Below are 16,335 nucleotides of genomic sequence, written 5' to 3'. Positions count from 1 at the left end.
TCACAAAAAACAAAGCTGAACTTCATAGTTTTCTGTACATTAGGAGAATGACTTGGCAATTTATTATAAAGACCCATTTATGTCAGGAAACCTGTCAAGCAGGAAACCTTCAAGTGGGAACATAGAAGAGAATTCAATGCAAGTCCTTAAAAGTGTAAGTTGTTTGCACCGCCATTCTATTTTAACAGGTCTTGATCTGTTGTAAAGCTAGTTAAGGACTAATGCAAAATATAACTGGCCTTTTGGTCAGAAAATAGCCTATTCACAACGGGACAGTCAATCTTAGCCAGCATAAAAATCTGCAGTCTTACAGGGAGAATACCTTTTTTTTAAAGGCCTAAATTTGGTTACAATAAAGGATCTCAGACAGTCTCAACCCTCCCAGAAAGGTTCAAGGGCTACCGGCAAAAGATATTAAGGAATATTACTACAAAATACAGGTATTCTTAGTGCTTCATAACAGTATGAATCAGCTACAAATGTTACACCAAATTAGCAGTTTAGATAATATACTTTCATTTTTCACATCTTACAGCCATCTCAAGTGAAGGGTAAAGGAGACTGGGCACATGAGGCATCACATTATTCTTCAAATTAACAGTCCCATGATTAAAAGATTTATTTTTAGCTTTTACAATATGTATAGTTTTACTTAATATAATCCTTTTTGGGTTCACAGTATTTCAGAATATGTTAAGTTAAAGATCAGTGGATTGTATACACTTTGAAATGTATCTAATATGATTCTGTTTGGGGGTGCATTCTTTTTTTCAACTATATTTATCCATACAGTGCTTTAGAAGAAGGAATGACAGGCTTCCCTGGTAACTCAGACTTCTCTGAGCTCAGCTGGTAAAGAATCTGCCTGCAATGCAGAAGACTGGTTCAATTCTTGGGTCGGGAAGTTCCCCTGGAGGGCATGGCAACCCACTCCAGTCTTCTTGCCTGGAGAATCCCCCAAGGACAGAGAAGCCTGGCAGGTTAAGTCCATGGGGTCCCAAAGAGTTGGACATGACTGAGCGACTAAGCACAGAAGAAATGACACTTCTGACACGCTGAATTAATTATATAGTTGCAGCTGAAATTGGAAGGATTTAAAGAGGAATGCGCACATTTAGTTGCAAATACTCACCTGGCATTACATTTGGAGATGGGAGTTGGCTAAATCGGTTTGATGTTTTGGGGCCTTTGTGAAAAAAAAAGGCGGGGGGGGGGGGGGCTTACATTTCAGCTAAACTACTTCTGTTAAGTCGAGGTCCTTCCAGTGCCCTAACATTTTGGAAGCTTTGGGATTTTTAAACAGACAAGGAGGCCTTTAGACGGAGGTGGCTTTAATGACTTAGCAGTCTATGTAAGCAAACCATCACCAAGTCAGAAGTGCCTCACACTTATGAAGGGACTTCCCCAGTGGTCCAGTGGCTAAGACTCTATGCTTCCAGTGCAGGGAGCACAGCGTTGGGTACCTGGTTTGGGAACTGAGATCCCAATGCCAACTGACAAAGCAAAAAGAAAAATCAAAGCTCAGGACAACCAGTCACAAACAGCCAACTAGGCTTTCCCAAGAAAGCAAGCCTTTAGCTGCAGCCGGTCAAATGCGTCTCCTCCTTGGTACCCACCCCAGCTCTCCCACGGCCTCCCTCAGCCCCAGCTCCTGCTGGTGGAGGGCTGACCAGGTCTCGGGCTGCTGCTGCTTGATTCCAATCAACCTTAAATATAAAGCCTACACTTTTTAATATGCCTCTGCTTACCTTTTAACAGGATGAAGAGTTCAACTTCACAGACTTCTCTTCACTGAATATTCCTTCTTGAATAATTTCTATTTTAATGAGAGAGAAGTTAGACATTTCTATCCATCCCCTGCCTCACACCCCACAATTCCCCAAATCCTGATGGTTTAGCCCTTACCTTCTTGACAATTTTTCCCTTTCCACTTAAATATTTATAAAATGATGTTCTGCTGATTATATGCATGATGTCCTTTTATGTGTACCGGCTTTAAAAAACATGCTAAACAGGCACACATGTATAAATTGGCAAAATCTTTCTTGAAAGACAACTGGCAATGCATAATAAACTCATACACTTTGTAAGGGCTCATATTCACTTTACAAATCTAACCTAAGGTAATAACCTGGTGTGCATGTGTGTGAAAGGATATTCAAACTAGAGCTTGTAATACAAACAACTGGTAACAAAAGTATGTAACATCAGGGGGAGTTAAGGGGTCCCATGCAGTACTTAATGATTTGGGAAGTTATCCTCAATTTTTGATATTTTCTTCTAATTTTTTTCTACTTAATACAATGAATATGACTTGCTTTCCTAACAATGTAAATAAACCTCTGGCTAATATGTTAATTTGTCCACCCTGGTGGCTCAGTGGTAAAGAATCCGCCTACCAATTCAGAAGAGGAGGGTTCAAGCCCTGGGTGAGGAAGATCCCCTGAAGAAGGAAATGGCAACTCACTCCTGTATTCTTGCCTGGGAAATACCATGGACAGAGGAGCTTGGCGAGCTACAGTCTATGGGGTCACAAAAGAGTTGGATACAACCGAGCGACTAAACAACATATTAATTTACTTATTTCTTTGGCACATGTACTCACTACTTAACATAACTGAAAACTTTAGTTTCTTCTGAAAATCATCAATCCATGAAATGATTTAATTACTGAGCTGCAGCTGTTATTGAAGTATGTAAGAGTGGACACGTTCTGCTCCCAGCAGAGCCCCAGTGAGGGACGAGAGTAACTTACTGAAATAACACAATCTAAGGGACAGAAGCATCGTCTTCTGGTCACTGTCACTGTTTCCAAAGGCAAATCACATGTCCTCTCTTTTTCCAAACAGTTGTTTCTTATTCTGAATTATGAAGAGGCAGAGATATGAGGTACCCAGCAAACACGTTTAATAAGAATACAAAATTCACACCAGAGGCACATTCTGGGGAATGTAAATGAACTATCACAAGTAGTAATTCTGCTGGAAGAACAAAATAAGGCTCTCTCAGAGTACAAATATATAGGAGGGAATGATTAAAAATAGGTTTATGATTTACAGTCACATTACACTGTGTTAAGCATTGAAAACAAGCATATTAATTAAAAAGCCAGCTAAATGGCATTTGAACATATATAACAAATCTTACAGTCCATGAAGTTCTGGTATAACAGTAATTTTAAGTACTTCATTTCAACACAAAAGAAATGAACAGGTGAAGAGATGTATCTCAAGATATTAATTTATGTCTATGACAAAAATCAAGAGAACTTATACTGAAAAAGGGTTACTTGACTGATAAAATCACGCAGAAGGCCATACACAGAACCAACAGTGCTGAGCAACCGAAACAGCACAGGCCCTTCCAGCCCCGCCGTCTTGCTGCGACCACACTGACCCACGGTCCTTTTCCCCTACTCAAAGGCAAACAAGTCCTTCGTCTTCCCCTTTCGCAAAATGAACAAGGAAAATCCAAATGGCAAATTCAGAAGTTGATTTCTCCATAAACCTTAAACGTGGCTTAATGAATATAAAGAAATTCAACATTTATACACAGTGCTCCTTTCCAAGGAATGAACAGACACATCAAACATTATCTGAAAGGGGCTTCTTTATGGATTTATGTACATTGGTTGAATGAGAATTACTGTATCTGAGAAGGCACATATCTGTGATTTAAGGCTTAACCGGTATTGTTACATATGGAAGTCAATGAAAGCTGTCTAGGAATTCACTTCTGTCAAAATGGAATTTACCCAAAAACTAGCTTTCTAATAAGCACAGATTTTTTACTCTAGAAACCACTGAGAATTTCTACTCCCAGATCCACCTGTCAAAAAAATTCTCTCAAGCAGGTTTCATTATGAAGCAAAAGGAATTGCTAACAGAACTGCTCCATGACTTTGGGTAATGCAAATTCTTAAGTTCAAAAGCCTCAAAGAAATGACAGTGTGATTCCTGTGTCTTAAAGAAAAAGTCTAAACAAAATTACAATGGTAGAGATTCATTTTTAAAAAGGTATCTGCCACAACTCCACAAGCCAATCAGTCATTCATCAGAGCTGCCGCCTCTGTGTGGGTGCTGCAGGAACACCATATAATATTACTCTGCAAAATAGTCTCTTTTTCTCTTTAAGACAATACATGAAAATGACTCTCTTAAAGATGTTTAATATATTCTTATATAAAATATCTGATGTTGATACAAATCATGTAAACCTTCCTTTGGAAAAGTTACAACTGGTCCTCATTTGCAGGACCAAAAACCTTGAATTTTTATCTTGTCAGTGCAAATCTGTATTAGGTGTTTTCAAACTACAGAAATAGCCATCGACCCTCACAATACAAAAGGATTTCTCAAAAAGGAAGATATTTGTGTTCAGGTTATAGAAATTATGTTTACATTAAAACCACCCACCTCCCCATCAAATTTAACAGCTCAATTGTTAAAAGTATGAAAAAGGGAAAAATTAAAGCTGTTTGTGCAAGAATCACTACAATGGTTGTCACCCCTTTCCTCTTCCCCCAACTCTGCTTAATTCTTACTAGGTTTGTTTAGAAATATAACAACGTGACTTTCTCTTTGTTTCCAGGTGTGATTTTACTGTTCTTCAAGCCAAGATGGGGCGTCAACTCCAGGGGTTTTCAATTTGATATGGAACTGTTTAAGTGTCTGTTCAAGCTGCTTCTGATTCCCAGCAAAGTAAGCGGCAATGGCATTGTGAAAAAGGACCAGCTGATTGTGTAATACTTTAACCTGTGAACAGAGGAGAGTCATTAACACCAATGACAATAAAATATAAGGTGATTTGTTACATGTCTTAATGAAAGAGCATATCTCTCCGGAGGAAAAGTTGTTTTGATGAAATATTTCACACATACCAACTGTACACTGTTTTACAAAGTCACTGAGCCTTTCATAGTTTTTTAACTTCCCTGAAGGGAACAGATCAGTTTAATAAGATGCTAACCATATTCAAACATTATTGAGCATACCTTAATTCAAAAGTATCAGTAGGTCCCTCTTTAAACTAAGTATGTTCAAAGTCAAAGAAGCAAAATTATATATAAATAACTACTATATGATACATGATCTGTGCCAAGTATGGACATCATTAAGGCTACACTTTAAGTGAAAACTGAGTATTTAAAATGCTGGATACTTTTAAATACTGCTGTTCTCTGCACAGATTGAAGAAGTGGTAGCAAGAGCCGTCCCAAAAGGCCATTTACTTAAAGTTCATATGCCTCTCAGTTATTTTCAATTGCGTATTACTTCGAATGATATGAGTATGTTTTAACCAGGTAACACTATTTCTATGACTCTTCTATTTAAAGATACCAGCAAAATATCACAAAGATATTATGAATGAAGTGTTTCCTTAAGTCTTATTTATAAGTTCAAACTGTTCAACAATAAAGTATAAAATTTACCCATCCAATGCAATATTTACTAAAACTGCACTTTTAATAATTTTTAATGATGTAAAAACATCTGATACATGATGTTAAGTGAAAAAATAGGATATAACACATATGATAAGATGTCTGTATTCACTATTAACACACATGCAGTCTCTAGCCATTTCTTTGTCTATGTACCTCTATAAAGGAAAACACTTAATATATTTATATTGGATAGTTTTGATTTGTAAAGCCTTTATTTTTAAGATTAAAATATTGTAAAAATGGCATATGCTCAAAATTATAAAGTCAAGTCTCCACTCTGCATTTATTCCTCTCCTTCCCACCCAAGAGAATCACTGTTAGCATTTTATTGTGTACCTGTTGAGAAATTTTTTAGGGTTATATACAATATTTAAAAACATAAATGGACTGTATTATGCACACTTAGGGCTTCCCTGGTGGCTTAGAAGGTAAAGAATCTGCCTGTGATGCAGGAGACCCAGGCTTGATCCTTGGGTGGGGAAGATCCCTAGAGAAGAGAATGGCTACCCACCCAAGTATTCTTGCCTGGAAAATCCATGGCCAGAGGAGCCTGGCAGGCTACAGTCCACGAGGTTGCAAAGAGTTGGACACGACTGATTAACACTTTCACTTTCTATACACACTTTCAGTAACAGATTTTTAAAGTATCTTAGAAAACTTTTTATTTCATTCACTTATTCATTCAACAGAGATTAAGTATCTTCTAAATACCAGGTACCGTTCTAGGAGATACAGAAAAACATTCCTTCCCTCCCAAGCTTACATTCTTTTTTTAAAAAATTTATTTATTTTAATTGGAGGCTAATTACTCTACAATATTGTAGTGGTTTTTGCCATGCATTGACTTGAATCCGCCATGGGTGCACATGTGTTCCCCATCCTGAACCCCCCTCCCACCTCCCTCCCCATCCCATCCCTGAGGGTCATCCCAGTGCACCAGCCCTGAGCACCCTGTCTCATGCATCCAACCTGGACTGGCGATTCGTTTCACATACAATATACATGTTTCAATGCCATTCTCCCAAATCATCCCACCCTTGCCCTCTCCCAGAGTCCAAAAGACTTCTATACATCTGTGTCTCTTTTGCTGTCTCGCATACAGGGTCATTGTTACCATCTTTATAAATTCCATATGTATGCATTAATATACTGTATTAGTGTTTTTCTTTCTGACTTACTTCACTCTGGCTCCAGTTTCATCCACGTCATTAGATTTGATTCAAATGCATTCTTCCAAGCTTACATTCTTAAGGGATTGGGAAGGTAGGAGGCAGGTAAGAAACAAAATAAGTACTGACCCCAGGGAATGAATAGCTCAAGCCTTGAGAAGAAGATGGGTTAACATTCAGGGCATCTGAAGCTGCCGATTCAACTTAAGCTGTTTAAAAAAATAAAAGGGATTTTTTCTCTGACAAAGATAAGAAAGTTTCTGGCAAGGAGATAGTTTAACAGGGCCAGATAGCATGAAATGACGACAGCTAAAAAATACCTTGAATTCATCTGGTCAGAAATTTAAGGCCTGCAACCTTCCTAAATGAAAGGCTTTGGTACCAGGTATAAGGACAACACAAAACCTTTGACACTGTGTGTCAGGCACTGGACTAGGGATACAAGAATACAAGGATAACTGAAGCAGAGGGCAGTGGAAAATGATGATTAATATGATAAACGGGTAGTAAAAGTACATCTTGTTAACTTTAAAAAAAAAAAAGGCACTTGTGGGGATAGGAGGGTTTTTTCAAGAAAGGTTGAACGGGAACATCGGGATGGCAGAACTCTAGCTTCCCTGGCCCTCTGGTTCTGAGATAAGAGTGATGTTGACAGATCTCCACTCAGGGGCAACTATTCAGGAGACAGTATGATCATAGAAGTGCAGGTTCCCAGAAGGCAACTGGGATTCCCTGGTGGCTCAGACGGTAAAGAAGCCACCGGCAATGCAGGAGACTCCGGTTCGATTCCTGGGTCAGGAAAATCCCCTGTAGAAGGGACAGGGTACCCACTGCAGTATTCTTGCCTGGAGAGTCCCCATGGACAGAGGAACCTGGCGGGCTACAGTCCATGGGGTCGCAGAGTCGGACACGACTGAGCGCCTAAGCACACAGAAGGGAATCAGGAGGTGAGCAAAGCATACCATTATAATAACTTACAACAGTGGCTGCAATCAGCCCTCTCAGTCCACACCCTTGGGGAGGCTGCTGCAGTGACAATGAGCTCAGCCTATAAAATTCGGAAAACGAGGCCTGATACACAAGTGCCGGCCATGTGGGATCACTACTACTGCAGTGTGAGGAAGCCCTGTCTGGATGAAAGCCTGCCTTCTGGATGAAAGCCCACAGGGACAGAGGTCCAATGGTTCCAGCTGCTCCCAGAGCCCAGCAGGCCTTCCAGCTGAAAGCCACCAGGCAACTGTGGGAAATAATAGTGCTCTAGGTCACGAAGTTGTGGGTGTTTTTGTTAGGCAGCAAAAGAGGTGCATCCATGAAAAAGGTTAAGAATGTGCTCTCCTAGTCCATGGGGTTGCTAAGAGTTGGACACGACTTTTTTGAGTAAATGGAATAAAGATTCTTTCATAACTTTTATTTCCAATTTTCTGGCAAGCCTTGCATTAGGTATAGTTGATACTGGGCACAGCCTCCCCAAATTTGTATTTTTTATTCATCTAGACCATCAGTAAAACATCCCTATTACTAGTACCGTTCTTTCACAGAGATTACCAGAAGGAGCTCTGGAATCAGGAAGCATGTGGGCCAGGCCTGGCTGTGCCACTTTCCAGGGGTACCAGGCAAGGGTCCTTCTAACTTCACTGGCCAAGGTCTCTATCTGTCCATTAGGGCCGCCGTCACCGAGAACCGCATTTGTAGTGCTGCCGGAAGGTTAAATGAAATGAGATGCTACCTAGTACAGTGTCTGACACAGAGTACGTACTTGTTCGATTTCAGTGGAATCTAAATTTACCTATTTGACGGTTTAAACCTCCACACGACATTCACTTTTTTTAGTGATATAAAATTTCCCTTATTTAGAACCTATTGATTTGGAACTTGTAAGAAGTTAAGCATGTGATCCTGTGATTTATAATAAGAAATACATACTGTGTTTTGGTCCCATTCTAGGCACAGAGCTCCTAAAACCTGTTTAATCTCCTAAGTGATAGGAGCCAAAGAGGCATCTTTAGTTGTAATACTTGGTCTCTGGTTCGGTTCCTGAAACAGTCCCAGAGCTATTAAAGGTGAAAGGAGTGTCTTTTGTTATTCACAAGCACTTGTCAACCACACCAGCCTTTATAAGATTCCTGGAAAGCCCCTAGATAACCATAGCTTGAGACTGGTTGCCAGGGGAACTAAATTGTGATTAGGTTGGAATTTTCACCCTCACCCCCCAACCTCTGGACAATTATTTAATCAGCCATGCCCACGCAATGAAGCCTGTGTGAAAATCCCTATAGTACCGGTCTGGACAGTGTCTGGGCCGGCTGACACAGCCACAAACAAGGAGGGTGGTGCCCGCCAAACCCTGTGGGCACAAGAGCTGATGTTCAGAGCCCTTCCACACCTTGCCCAGTGGATGTCTGCATCTTCAATGCTTCTGTAACGAGCCGGGGGTGTAATAAGGAAGCTGTTTCCTGAGCTCTGTCAGCTGCTCTGACAAGGACTGAGGCTCCTGAGGGGCTGCGGGAACCACCTGGCAGCTGACCGGTCAGAGGCACAGGTGATTCCCGAGTTCCCACCGTGCGTGCAGGTGGGGCTGCGGGGGGAGGCCACAGGGTCACAAGTCAACTGAACTTCAGGACACCCCGCTAGTGTCCAGAGAACCAGAGAACTGTCTGTGTGGATGGAAAATACCCACATACAACTGACGCCAGAAAAGTGCTGTAAGTGAAACCAGAATCTGAGTTGTTTTCCTTTTCAAAGCTAGAAAGTGATGTGACGTTTACCGGAGCACAATGAAAAAAAGGTGTGCACTAAGCAAATCAATTTTGTTGACAAGAGTGCATGGACACTGCACTCTATCCACACTGCCTGCCTTGACAAGGCCTTCAGTCCAAGGGCAGAGATGCTCTAGAAGGAATTCCTCTGCCTGACGGATCACCTCAGAAGAACCTCTAAGGGTCCCTCTATAACCCAAAGATTCTGTACTTCTGAAATGAACACATTTTCCAAGCACCAAGAAGGCACTTAATTTCTTCCTAACTATCCTTTGGTTAACAACATTCAAGTTAACAGTATTACATTAAAAATTTGTTTAAACATTCTTAATACAGACTTTAATTCATATTGATCTCCTTTTCTATGTCTAGATAGAAAAGTTTTGCATGGCAACCACTTTTAAAACAAGCTTTAAAATGAAAGCTGATTTGTCTAAGTACCTACTAAGATAAGGTCGAATTATTAAAGTTATAACCTGGGTTTACCTTACACGAGTGGAGTTTGATTTCAGGACCAAACCTCTTTCCTCTAAGCCACTAGAGTTGATGAAAACTTGTTGTTTTGTCACTAAGTCACATCCAACTCTTTTGCAAACCCCATGGACTCAGCCCGCCAGGCTCCTCTGTCCCTGGGGCCTCCCAGGCAAGAGTACTGGAGTGGGCTGCCATCTCCTTCTCCAGGGGATCTCCCCGACCCAGGGGGGGAACCTGCATCACCCTCACTGGCAGGCGGATTCTTTACCACCTAGCCACCAGGAATGCCACCATGAAAACCACAGCTAGAACAAAAGACGTAAAACAAAATATTACAGGTTAGCTCTCACTTGATTCCTATCTACGTAAAAATGTTTTCCAAAACTGACCTGTTCTCAGTCACCTCTGCCAGTGTGACTGAGTTCCAGGTCTCTTCTGGAGAACAGACTGTCAAGGACTGGTCAGAGGAGAGCTCTGACGCCACTATACTTGGACAGAAGGGTGGGAAAGTTTCCAGGTGACCTTAGGTATCAAAGAACTTCTTAAAGATAAACAAGCATAAGTTATGAAGAAGAGACTGTTAAATTCAATTACTTTAAAGTCTAGAATTCCTATTCACTCAAAGACAGTGAAAGTACAAGCTACAAAGTGGGGAAAGGGGTCTGCATTACAGGCTCTGACAAAGGGTACATATGCCGAAAATGTGAAGGACGCCCACACACCAACAACCCGGTCAAAAAGAGCAGATAACATGGACGTGCATTTTACAGAAGAGGAAACAGAAGTGGCCAGTTAAATATGAAAAGACATCAGCCTCACAAGAAAATAGGAAAATGCACACTAAGACTGATATGAGATGTTATTTTTTATCTTCTACCATAGGAAAACTTAATAGCAATTCTTGTACATTGCCAATTGTTGTATAAATTTGTAGAACTACATTTGAAAAGAATTTGGCATTAACAAGTAAAATTAAAGATGCACATACCCTAGGGAACAGCAATTTAACTCAAAAAAACATGTCCTAGAAAAACCTGCACATGCGTTCCATGAGACATGGGGCTTTCCTGATGGCTCAGATGGCAAAGAATCTGCCTGCAATGCAGGAGACCTGGGTTCAATCCCTGGGTTGGGAAGATCCCCTGGAGGAGGGCATGGCAACCCACTCCAGTTATCTTGCCTAGAGAATTCCATAGACAGAGAAGCCTGGCAGGCTGCAGTCCACAGGGTTGTAAAGAGTTGGACACGACTGAACGACTAACACTTTTACTTCACTACACTTTTACATGAGACACGCACAAATATGTTCATAGCAACACTGTTTTTAGTATAAAAATACAAGAAAACAACCCCAAATTTGTATTTACAGGAAAACCGATAAACTACAATTTCCTTGTGCAATGGGGATACTATTAATATATAGGTGCGAAAATAAATGAACTAGAGCTCCATGTATCAACATGGCTCTCAGGAAGATCAGAGCGAACAAAACAGAATACTCACAGCAGGATTCCATTTACATAAAGTTTGGAAACACATGTAACTGAATGAGACATTCAAATGTAGTAAAACTTACAGAAAACCAACAACAATATGAAAAACTCAGAACAAGGGTTATAGAGGGAGCAGATGAGGGAAAATGAGATAAGGGCAAGCACCAAGGAGGCTTCAGAAGTACTGACAGTTTTGCCTCTTAACCTGGGTGTTAGGAAAGTGGCTGCTATTTGTTGTCATTACTATTTATAGCTTGCCTGTATGTTAAAACATTCTTCTGAACGTGTTTAACATTTTTTATTATTAAAATAAAGGAAAAGTTAAAAAAGATAATGTCTTCACTTTATATTCAGAGGAAAAAAAATACTGCACTTAAAATGTTACTTACATTCATTCACTCAGTAAATATTACCAGCGACTGGTGTTAGGCACTACTCTAGGGGCTGGAATGCAAGCAAGCAACAAAACAGACAATTCTCACAAAGTTTGTATTCTATTGAGGGAATAAAGAGATACATAATCAGTAAAGTACACAGTACATCAGATGATGACACTTGCTACAAAGGAAAACAAAGCAGCAAAGGAGAGTGTGAGCTGTGTGTACAGGAGAGGTGTTGCAACGTAAAGAGGAAGGCTAATAACATGAAAAGATACATGCAGTGATTATTACAGCACTATTCACAAGAGCCGAGACCTGGAATCAACCTAAACGCCCATCAGCACAGGAATGGGTAAAGAAGGTGTGGGACGCGTGTACAATGGAACATTACTATTATTCAGCCATAAAAAAGAACGAAAGAGTGCCATCTGCAGTAACATGGAGGGACCTAGAGATTATCATACTAAGTGAAGTCAGACAAAGACAAATACAATACGCTATAACGCATGTGGAAACTATTTTTCAAAAAACAACACAAAAGATACATATTCATTTACAAAACAGAAATAAACTCACAGAGTTTGAAAACAAACTTATGGTTACCAAATGGAAATGTGGGCGGGAAGGATAAATGAGGGGTTCAGGGTTAACATGCACACACTACTATGCACAGAATATCCAGGTAGCCAACAAGGGTCTACTACAGCACAGGGAACCCTACTCAGTAATCTGTGATAACCTACGTGGGAAAAGAATCCAAAAAAGAATGAGTTTATGTATATGTATAACTGAAGCGTTTTCTGTACACCTGAAACTAACAGCAAATTAAAAAAAACAAAAACAAAAAAAGGCCAGAAGAGGTCTCACTAAGGTGACATTTGAATAAAGACCTAACGTGAAAGGAGAGGAAAAAGGAGAAGAGGAGAGTGAAAAAACTGGCTTAAAATTCAACATTCAGAAAACTAAGATCGTGGCATCTGGTCCCATCACTTCATGGCAAATAGATTGGGAAAAAATGGAAACAGTGAGAGACTTTATTTTCTTGGGTTCCAAAATCACTACAGATGGTGACTGCAGCCATGAAATTAAAAGATGCTTGCTCCTTGGAAGAAAAGCTATGACCAACCTTTACAGCATATTAAAAAGCAGAGACATTACTTTGCCAACAAAGGTCCGTCTAGTCAAAGCTATGGGTTTTCCAGTAGTCATGCATGGACGTGAGAGTTGGACTATAAAGAAAGCTGAATGCTGAAGAACTGATGCTTTTGAACTGTGGTTGGTGTTGGAGAAGACTCTTGAGAGTCCCTTGGCCAGCAAGAAGATCCAACCAGTCCATCCTAAAGGAAATCACTGAATATACATTGGAAGGACTGATACTTTACAATGTATACAGAATTCAGCTCAAAATGGAACATAGGCCTAAATGTAGGAGCTAGAAACTATAAACCTTCTAGAAGAAAACACAGGAAAAAAATCTTAATCTTAGGTTTGGCAAAAATTTTAAAACAGTTCACACAAAGAATAAATTATAAAAAGAAAACAATCAACTGGACTTCATCAAAATTAAAATGTTTTTTCTCTTCAAAAGACACTGTTTATGGGCTTCCCTGGTGGCTCGGTGGTAAAGAATCCACCTGCCAATGTAGCAGACATGGGTCTGATCACTGATCCAGGAAGATCCTACGTGTCGCAAAACACCTAAGCCTGTGTGCCACAATTACAGAGCCTGTGCTCTAGAACCGCAACTACTGAAGTCCGTGTGCCCTAGAGCCCATGCTCGTGCAACAAGAGAAGCCGATGCAATAAGAAGCCCTTGAACTGCAACTAGAGAGTAGCTCCCACTTGCTGCAACTAGAGACAAGCCCGTGCAACAGCGAAGACCCAGCACAGCAACTCCCCCCCCAAAAAAAATTAAAGACACTGTTATAAAAATGAAAGGCAAGCCATATATTAGGAGACAATATTTGCAAAAGCTATTAGACAAAGAACTGATATACACAAAATATATACAAAATATTCTTAAAAATGAATAAGAAAATGACAAACAACCTAACCAAAAAATAGGGGAAAAGTCTGAACAGGCATTTCACCAAAAAATAAAACAAAAAACAGATGGGAAGTACGTCCATGAAAAGATGACCAATGTCTTTAGTTATTAGGGAAATTCTGACTTAAACCAGTGAGGGCGTGGAACAAACTGGCCTCTCATATATTATTGGTGGAAATGTCAAATGATACAACCATCTAGGAAAAGTTTGCCAATTTCTTAAAAAAGTTAAACACGCACCTACTATTTCCGTGTTATGTGTACATACAGCCCAGCTATTCCACAACTAGGTACTGGCCTAAGAGGGATGCATGGTTGTTGTCGTGTAGTTGCTAAGCTGTGTCCGACTCTTTACAACCTCATGGACTGCAACCCACCAGGCTCCTCTATCCATGGGATTTCCCAGACAGGAATACTGGAGTGGGTTGCCATTTCCTTCTCCAGACCCAGGGGTTGAACCTCCATCTCCTGCTTGGCAGGCGAATTCTTTACCACTGAGTCACCTGGGAAGCCCAAGTGTATGTATTTTGTGTGCATACCAATTTAAAAAATTTTAAAAACTGTGTGTAGCCCGACTGGGACTTTCCCAAATAGCTCAGTGGTAAGGAATCTGCCTGCCAAAGAGGAGACACAGGAGAGAGACATGGGTTCGATCCCTATCTGGGTAGGGAAAATCCCCTGGAGGAGGAAATGGTTACCTACTTCAGTATTCTTGCCTGGAAAATTCCATGGACAGAGGAGCCTGGTGGTGGACTGCAGTCCGTGGGGTCACAAAGAGTTGGACATGACTAAATGACAAGCACGCACACACATACACCAATTAAATAAAAAAGCAAAGGAAAAAACAGAACATTAATGAAGCTTCATGACTCAATTATAGTATAAAACATAAAGACTATAAATCAATAGATTTAAAAATGAAACTAAATTAGAATGTTTCAAATAATCTTTCTAGTTTCTAATTCTCTCTAAAGCCACAAATCAATTCTGTTTATAATCAAGACATTCACCTTTGCTTGTAGAGTCTAAAGTAATACACCTCAGAGAATTCAAGGAAAACTGTCCCTAAAACATCATGCTGCAATCCTTACAAACTGCTATGTGACGTTTTAAATTTTTGCAAAAGCACACAAGTAAAATTTCCTTCACTAAAAATGCCACTAGGAACAAAGCAAATCTACTACAAATAAATCATTTATTCATTTTCTATTTTCTCTGTCCATGAAGTAGGTAATCTTATTCTTTGCCTGTAGAGACTCTTGTTAACGGCAGAAGGAGGGTGATACAGTTGGATGAGAATGACAGACTCAAGAAAACTGGGCTTCATTCCCGTTTCTGTCCCAAGTTTACCATGTGAACTCTCTTTTCACGTGAATAATGAAGAAACTGAGATTTAGGTGATTTTTATGGTTCCTTTCTACTAAAGGTTTCTGATAAAGTTGCTTTCTAAATAGCAGTATATATATATTTGGAAACTCAAATGGCTCTGGAAAACCTTTCGTTGAAAGGCTTTCTTTCAGTAGAAAAACATTATTTCTATTTATTTTTAAGGGCAGAACCTGGCACTTCGATTAGAGAAGTATTAAATTCAGCTGAAAGTTTATGTACAAGTTTATGAACACTCTTCCCTATTTTGAGTTATTGTTTAAGGCTTTCACACTAGTAACCTATTTGAGTCACAAAGTAATATTTCTATCTTGCTCTACTAGTATTATTTCGCTTTTCTTGTTTTCCAGTTTCAGATGACCCTTGGCTCCTAGAATTACAGAGAAACTAAAAGGCTTCTGTATTTTTAGTGTGAAATTCCAATTTTTAGAAATAGGGTCTAGCTAATTATTGTTTTTTGGGCCACAAAAAATTCTGGGTTTGAATTTTAATTGTCAATGTTTTAGAACTGGAGAAGACAATAAAAGAGCACAGGGTTTGATTCACATACTAAACTGCAGACAGCTCTTACAACAATCTAGAAAGTTAGGAGAGAGTCAAAAAGAAAGTGGGAAGGGCATCAGACAATTTTCAGTTAGCCCTACTGATGTCGACACAAGTGTCCCCACTCTCTGACAGTCAACCAACCTAACAGAGAGACACCCTAACGAAGCCCACAACAGGGACATCAGCAGTATTTAGAATGGTTCCCCACCCCCAGTGAAACCTAATCCAGAAAGAAAAGAAGATGCTTTTTAGGGCTGAATTCTAATTTTCACAACAAAATAAGACAATATCCATTTTCACAAAAACATTCTTTTGGTAACTGTGAGAAGGTTGATGTGAAAAAGCATTTTAAAGTTTTCACACTTCAGAAAAGTTTCTGGTATAAAGAGAGCCTCTGGGGATTCTAAACTTTTCAATTGTAATTATGGAAATAAAGTATAAAATTTCACTGTCACTTTAACCTCAGAAGCTGTTTTATACCAAAACAGATAACTTATCTCACTTTTCTATTAGCACTGATTCTGTGTTATCCTAGTACAAGTTTTGATTCTGGTATGCAAATTTAAATAAGAATAGTAAGTTGACTCTTTAATCCAACCATTACTAACTCAAAAATAAAGTTAAATTAAACTAATAAA

The 16,335-nt window shown here is 39.7% G+C and overlaps 1 protein-coding gene across 10 annotated transcripts in view; it reads right to left on the bottom strand.

The window, feature by feature from the left end:
- Nucleotides 1-2,885: 2,885 nt before the first annotated feature.
- The window catches only part of ARFIP1 (ADP ribosylation factor interacting protein 1), a 128,376-nt gene continuing 114,926 nt past the window's right edge, over nucleotides 2,886-16,335 (bottom strand). For all 10 annotated transcript variants that reach the window (XM_061142520.1, XM_061142516.1, XM_061142515.1 and 7 more), the window contains one exon: nucleotides 2,886-4,754. In XM_061142520.1, the coding sequence (XP_060998503.1) occupies nucleotides 4,599-4,754 (156 nt within the window). In that variant the 3' untranslated portion in view covers nucleotides 2,886-4,598. The remainder of the gene's footprint in view (nucleotides 4,755-16,335) is intronic.

This window comes from Dama dama, chromosome 5, assembly GCF_033118175.1.
Source record: "Dama dama isolate Ldn47 chromosome 5, ASM3311817v1, whole genome shotgun sequence".
NCBI lineage: Eukaryota > Metazoa > Chordata > Mammalia > Artiodactyla > Cervidae > Dama > Dama dama.
This window is presented reverse-complemented; position numbering and strand designations above follow the sequence as displayed.